This window comes from Clinocottus analis, unplaced genomic scaffold (assembly GCF_023055335.1).
Source record: "Clinocottus analis isolate CAN_PGR_092001 unplaced genomic scaffold, fCliAna1.0.p SCAF_15, whole genome shotgun sequence".
In the NCBI taxonomy this organism is placed as follows: Eukaryota; Metazoa; Chordata; class Actinopteri; order Perciformes; family Cottidae; genus Clinocottus; species Clinocottus analis.
Genome location: NW_027175876.1, coordinates 5,219,290 through 5,226,031, shown reverse-complemented (window position 1 = coordinate 5,226,031; position 6,742 = coordinate 5,219,290). Strand labels below are relative to the sequence as shown.

The following is a 6,742-nucleotide window of genomic DNA, read 5'->3' as shown; positions in this document are numbered from 1 at the left end:
CATCTACTGTAACAGTTATTTTTCTGTGACAAACCCCACTTGAAACACTTAATCTCAGGACCACCATGGTGCTGCTGACACTGTTCCACCACTAAACTAGTGATCATCTTTCTATTTTCTATCTCTACAAACATCACCTTCATTTAAGCAACGTACCAAACAAAAACACAGTACAAAATTGGAAAAATCTCTCTGCAATGGGCAAAACGTATTGATCGATAAAGGGAAAGTTTTTGTGTCTGAAATGTAAATTTGCTTCAGACAATCCTGAATTTGCCCAGTTCTCTTCCTCCAGCTGCCCCTCTTCAGGTATTCACCATTCCAGTTACACTCATACACATGTTACATGTCACATCATTAAACATCTAGAGTCCATCAACTTGTTCTGAACCTTGAGTGACTGAGCGTTATGCCAAGTGTGCTAGTGGCCCCGGCTCTATCATGGCTTAATCTGTACATATTGTGAGGAGACGTGCTATATGTTTGCTGTATGGACAAGTGGGCTTTCTGTATAAATGCTGTACTCACAGAGTGAATTATGTAAATGTGAATAATAAAACAGAAGCTCTGGCATGACTGATGTCTTTTAGTGTTCTATCAGCAAAACAATGCTGTGTTGCATTCTATAGATTGTGAAAATAGGATTTATGATTCTTTTTCTATCATTCCACAGCCTTGAATGATTTAATAAGAAGCAGTTGTATTTTAGGAAAATTTGACTTGTGAAAATTGAGAAACTATTGAAAGTATTTACTAACAAAGAGACTCACTTCTGTTGGTATCAAATGACATTGATCCTGTAGTGGGCCTTGTGAACCCTAACCCTAATCCTTGTTAATCCACTGATAAAATTTGAACAAACATACTGCCATAGAGAGGATCTATCTATTACCCCAAGAGGTAAAATAAATTAACCAAAGTCAGTGGGGAGTTAAAAAATATTAAATCAAATGCGCTTAATTGAATGTTGTGTAATTACCATTATAATCTGACAAAAGGCATTATTTTTGTAAATGTGCATTTTCTTTATTCAATATCTGGTTAGTAAAGTCTCCAGTCAATATGAGAGTTAGATAACTTTGAACATTTAACAGAATTGCACATGACACGATGTTGATGACGTTAATTTTTTTTTTTAACCAATGAGAAAAGACTTCATTTGAAATTGGACCAATCAGATTCCGGGAATATTCTCCTCGCGCGAACACAGAAGACAAAAAAACGTATAAAATTCAGAGCGCAGCCTGAAGAGAAACCCAGAGAGAGACATCTAATTTCGTCGTCTTTAAAATCTATTTCAACCTTCATATATTAGAACCTCGATAAACATGGTGAGTGAATAATATGTAGTTGTCCTATTTATGGAACCACTGCTGTGTGTGGTAACTCACGTGATCAATAGCGGTTAGTTTTCTTGAAAGTTAGCTAAATTAGGTTTCTGAAAAGCGTTAGCTAACGTTTGCTTAGCTAAGCTAGTTGTACAGCAGAATTGTTGCGCTAACGGTCGTCCCAGCAAAACGTTTAAACTCAAAGTTATCCGAGTTTTATGTATTATAGGACACCTTAATTTAATGGTGTACTTTGTGTAATGCTAGTTTAAGTCGATGTTTATTAAATGGTTAAGTAATTACAAGTTTCCGATTTTACCGCCTTTTGGAGATGCTGGCTGTAACTTTGATTTAAATATGGCGTATTCGATCAGATCTCCTAACCGTTAACGGTTGAGTTAGAGCAGTTAGATAGTGCTGCCGGATGACCTAATGCCAGCCCAGATTAATAGATTTGGGGTTACATTTAATGCTAGTCGGCTAACTAGTTAACTAAATTAGATTAATGTCAAAATGTATTTGGTGGACTATGAAGTTAGCCTTTTTAATAGTAATATGTAACGTTAACAGTTGTAATGTTTTAATGAGCATATAAGTGTAATTTAGAGTACAAAATTCCTAATTTATGTTAAACAATTTTAAGTATTTTTAAAATGGACATGAACTCGTATTTTTTAAATACTTCAGATTAATGATGCAGTTCAAAATATAGTACCGATTAGATCAAATTATTTCCAGTGCACCGTTGAGGTTCAAACGGCATCTGATTAATATGGACTAGCTTGTTCAATGTTACTACTAAATGCCTCGTTTTCGCCCAGCGTGAGTGTATCTCAGTGCACGTAGGTCAGGCTGGTGTCCAGATTGGCAATGCCTGCTGGGAGCTTTACTGCCTGGAACATGGGATCCAGCCAGATGGACAGATGCCCACCGACAAGACCATAAGAGGAGGCGATTCTTCCTTCAGCACCTTCTTCAGTGAGACTGGAGCTGGAAAGCATGTCCCCAGAGCTGTTTTTGTAGACTTGGAGCCCACTGTCATCGGTAAGATCTCTTCTATTAAGGGTCGATGGTGCTGCTTGAGTTTGGAGAGTCAAATCCTTGAGTTGTTGTGATGTGAACCTTCTCAGATGAGGTGCGAACTGGGACCTACCGACAGCTGTTTCATCCTGAGCAACTGATCACTGGCAAGGAGGATGCTGCCAACAACTATGCCCGAGGACACTACACCATTGGCAAAGAGATCATTGACCTGGTGCTGGACAGGATCCGCAAACTGGTGGGTCCCTTCAGAGTTCCTTCCTAATAAGCCTGTGAGGAAATATGATGAAAAGAAGTTAAATTAATGTGTATATATGCAAAATGTCAACCGCTCATGCTGTGAATCATTTTACGACTCAAATGATGGAGTTTACCTTTGTGCCACCAGAGGGCACCAAATCATATAACATTAAGTGATATTCTAGTTATGAAGATTGTTTTCATTTTAAGTTTGATAGTTTTTCAGACCTGTCTCTAAGATTGTTACCTTTTTTAGCCATCATTAAGAAATACAATTTTGCATTAACTTGGATTTTCCTAGCTTTGTTACTAATATCATATTCCTAAATTGACAGATTCCACAGGGAATGTGATATTGGTGGAAAATTGTCTCATTAAAAACAGTTTACAGCTAAATCTGTGGATTGTGTCTGTGAAGACAAGTTTAACTTTTTTGATATGTTCAAAGAAGCAGACTTTTATTTTGTAGTTTGGCTTGCGCTCAGACTTCACGTTTATTGGATATAGTTGATTAGATCTGCCAGCAGTACTTGTCATATCAGCTATAAATCATATAATAAAATCAGAACCATATTAACACTGTAACATAAACTTTACTTTAAAGTCAAATTGAACCTGTAAATTCATGATGAATTTACAATTTATCACAATTTACCACAAGTTATCTTAGTCATAGATTTAAGCTTAATATCAATTTCAGGTTTTTATTGTGGCTTTGCCTTTTTACAGTGTTGGGTCAGTGTGTGCATAATGTTTGAACACATTAGAATGTTCATAACTATTAAATAATTTACTCCTATGATATAACTACTAATATGTGAATTGTTCCATTCATGAATTAATTCCTGTATTCTAAACTATATATTTTTATTTTGTCCTCAGTCTGACCAGTGTAATGGCCTTCAGGGATTCCTGGTTTTCCATAGCTTCGGCGGCGGTACCGGCTCTGGTTTTACCTCCCTGCTGATGGAGCGTCTGTCTGTAGACTACGGCAAGAAGTCCAAGCTGGAGTTCGCCATCTACCCAGCTCCCCAAGTGTCCACAGCTGTGGTGGAGCCGTACAACGCCATCCTGACCACCCACACCACACTGGAGCACTCTGACTGTGCCTTCATGGTGGATAACGAGGCCATCTACGATATCTGTCGCAGGAACTTGGACATTGAGCGCCCTACTTACACCAACCTTAACAGGCTGGTAAGTCAGATTGTGTCCTCCATCACTGCTTCCCTTCGTTTTGATGGAGCCCTCAATGTTGATCTTACAGAGTTCCAGACCAACTTGGTGCCGTATCCCCGTATCCACTTCCCTCTGGCTACCTATGCCCCCGTCATTTCTGCAGAGAAGGCTTACCATGAGCAATTAACAGTGTCCGAAATTACCAACGCCTGCTTTGAGCCCGCCAATCAGATGGTCAAATGTGACCCTCGCCACGGTAAATACATGGCCTGCTGTCTCTTGTACCGTGGTGATGTGGTGCCCAAAGATGTTAATGCTGCCATTGCCACCATTAAGACCAAGCGCACCATCCAGTTTGTGGACTGGTGCCCCACTGGTTTCAAGGTTGGCATCAACTACCAGCCGCCCACTGTAGTCCCTGGTGGAGATCTGGCCAAGGTCCAGAGGGCTATGTGCATGCTGAGCAACACCACTGCTATTGCAGAGGCCTGGGCTCGGCTTGATCACAAGTTTGATCTGATGTACGCTAAGCGTGCATTTGTTCACTGGTATGTAGGTGAGGGTATGGAGGAGGGAGAGTTCACTGAGGCCAGAGAAGACATGGCCGCTCTGGAGAAGGATTATGAGGAGGTTGGGCTTAATACTGCTGATGGTGAGGGTGAAGAAGAGGGTGAAGATTATTAGAGAGAACATAAATCCAATTGTTAAACAAGCCAGATAATTAATTTTTTGTTAAAATACATTTGTGTTTGTGTGATATGCCAGTTTGGCCACATTTAGAATAAAGTTCTTGCGATGTCAGTTTGTGGAAAAGGCATGAGGAAGTTGGAGTTTACTGTTGAGGGTGACATTCTTCAATGTGATGCAAAATCAAATGTTCTAATATGTTCAAAATAAAAGTCATTGCTTTGTCCTGATTATGTTTATTTTGTTTTTGATAAAACTTTGAGCATTGCCTGTACAACAAAAACACCAAACATTGTTTGTTTTGCAGAACATATATACATTTTACTTATTACTCATGTTATTTGAAATAAGTTTATGATTTTGTATTTTAGAAACTGAAGTGTTTTTACAATCTTTGCTTTTCACCAAGTAATTGATTATACAAGTAGTCATGATTACATTGTATTATCAATAACAAGGATTATACATTTGTAATAAAAAAAATTTATCTGCTCTACAGGCAAACAAATCTATTGGATTATCATATGACAAATAAAATTAAAGTCTGCTCAGTTTGGTAATAGTCCAAGAAAAATACACATTTATATTTGATATTGCTTTACCTGTATCTATAAGTGATGCTGCAGTAGCACAACAGAAAGTCCCCTTGCTGGATTAATAAATTAACTATATTGAGACAAAGATAAACCATGACTACTCAAATATTTACAATTAGAAAGCATTTAAAGCTGGCTTTTGTCACGTGCACGACCGGTATTTCTAAGGTTCGTGCGAAGAGTATTGCTGACATCCCACACTACAATACCCGAGAAGCACCGCGAACAAAGGATCTCGCATGCGCGTTGTCTCCTCGAGTAAACCGATGACATCACGACCAGCTCGGACCAACCAGTCTGTTGAATTATCTCCGTGCAGTCTGGACTTTTTTTGTTTTTTTTCCTGCTGCTTCACTTTTCTGCCTACCTGATGAGCTTGTGGACGCGGTTAACGAGAGAAATGTTCAACGAGACGAGGTAAGCTCGATGACGTTTACGACAGAATACAATGACGACGACTGAAACCATAGCCGGGTCAATATCCACACCGGGGCCGTTGTGTCGCGTTGGTGGTGGTGGTGACCTCCGTACCGGTGCGGCCAGTCGATACAACAGCCATCACTGTAGCTGAGTGTACGGAAGCTTCTTTTGTTGCTCACAAGAGCTGCTGGTGACCTGCACCTGGTCTCGCTCAGACTGGAGCCGGCAGAGAGCAGTCGGGAGGGCACATTTGCATCTCTTTTGCAAACTGTTTTTTGTTGTGTCTGTTGGGGGAGCTGACCTGTCCACACAAGGGAGCAGCACCTCCAACGACTTCCACTTCTAGCTAAATCCCCACTGCAGCTATCTCGAAACGACTGTCTTTACTGGGGTCCGGGGACCTCCAGGATCCTCGAGGTCTCCCATCAAAGAGAAGGGAAAGTGGAGAAATAACATTGTATGTTGATCCCTTGGATCTCATAGATTTATGTAACTAGTCAGGTCATAGATGGATGGATGGACTTTATTCATCCCCAGGGGAGCAAAGTTACATAGGAGACATACATATGAAAAATACTCAATATATACAATACAATAAAATAGCAGAGCGTATTACATTTAAGAACATTTAATAATAAAGAAAGTGCAAACATGCAAATTATATACAGTGTATATACATTATATACAGTGACATAAAAGTATGTACACAACAGACACTAACTAATACAAAAAATATAATATTTCCATATTTCCATATTTCACATACCTTTTAGGGTCTGAGTTGTTTATGCTGAGATATTAGCTACACAATGATTGAAGGTGTGCAGTACAGTTGTGTTGATGTCTCCCGCATGAATGGATATGAGGTTGATCGGGTAATTAAATAAATAAGCTAAAAATAGTAACTGAATAGTAACTTTGGTTAATGATTCATTGTTTGAACCAGCATCAGTGTGACTGATACTGCATTATTTACATACAGGAAAACATTTTTGGGGGTCATAAAAGAAGTGTAACCAAGATGTTAGGTGTTTAACAGTTAAATAATGGACTTGATAACGGTTTCTAACTTGATAAACATTGCAACTCTGATATTACTGTTTTGCAATTTGTTATGATTAAATAATATATGATGCAATATTGACATGACTGCAATAAGATAACATTGTGATATATGTGCCACGGCAGATTTATCAGTGAGTATGTAATCTGCATGGGTCCACGAAGGCCCCGATAACCTCTAACCTTTAA

At 39.1% G+C, this 6,742-nt stretch overlaps 2 protein-coding genes across 2 annotated transcripts in view; both read left to right on the top strand.

The window, feature by feature from the left end:
- Positions 1 to 1,170: 1,170 nt before the first annotated feature.
- On the top strand, positions 1,171 to 4,705 carry LOC137785459 (tubulin alpha chain-like). Its single transcript, XM_068576703.1, has 4 exons — positions 1,171 to 1,331; positions 2,150 to 2,372; positions 2,459 to 2,607; positions 3,492 to 4,705. Exons 1-4 carry the CDS (start codon positions 1,329 to 1,331, stop codon positions 4,470 to 4,472), a joined length of 1,356 nt encoding a protein of 451 aa, XP_068432804.1. The 5' UTR covers positions 1,171 to 1,328; the 3' UTR covers positions 4,473 to 4,705.
- Positions 4,706 to 5,349: 644 nt separating this feature from the next.
- Positions 5,350 to 6,742, top strand: part of LOC137785452 (disheveled-associated activator of morphogenesis 1-like) — a 44,546-nt gene continuing 43,153 nt past the window's right edge. Inside the window, exon 1 of the mRNA XM_068576696.1 lies at positions 5,350 to 5,488. The gene's annotated coding sequence lies outside the window, so the exon portion shown is untranslated. The remainder of the gene's footprint in view (positions 5,489 to 6,742) is intronic.

Coding starts and splice junctions, on each gene's coding strand:
- LOC137785459 (XM_068576703.1), top strand. Junction 2,373..2,458: donor CTTGGAGCCCACTGTCATCG/GTAAGATCTCTT, acceptor GAACCTTCTCAG/ATGAGGTGCGAACTGGGACC. Junction 2,608..3,491: donor TGGACAGGATCCGCAAACTG/GTGGGTCCCTTC, acceptor TTTTGTCCTCAG/TCTGACCAGTGTAATGGCCT.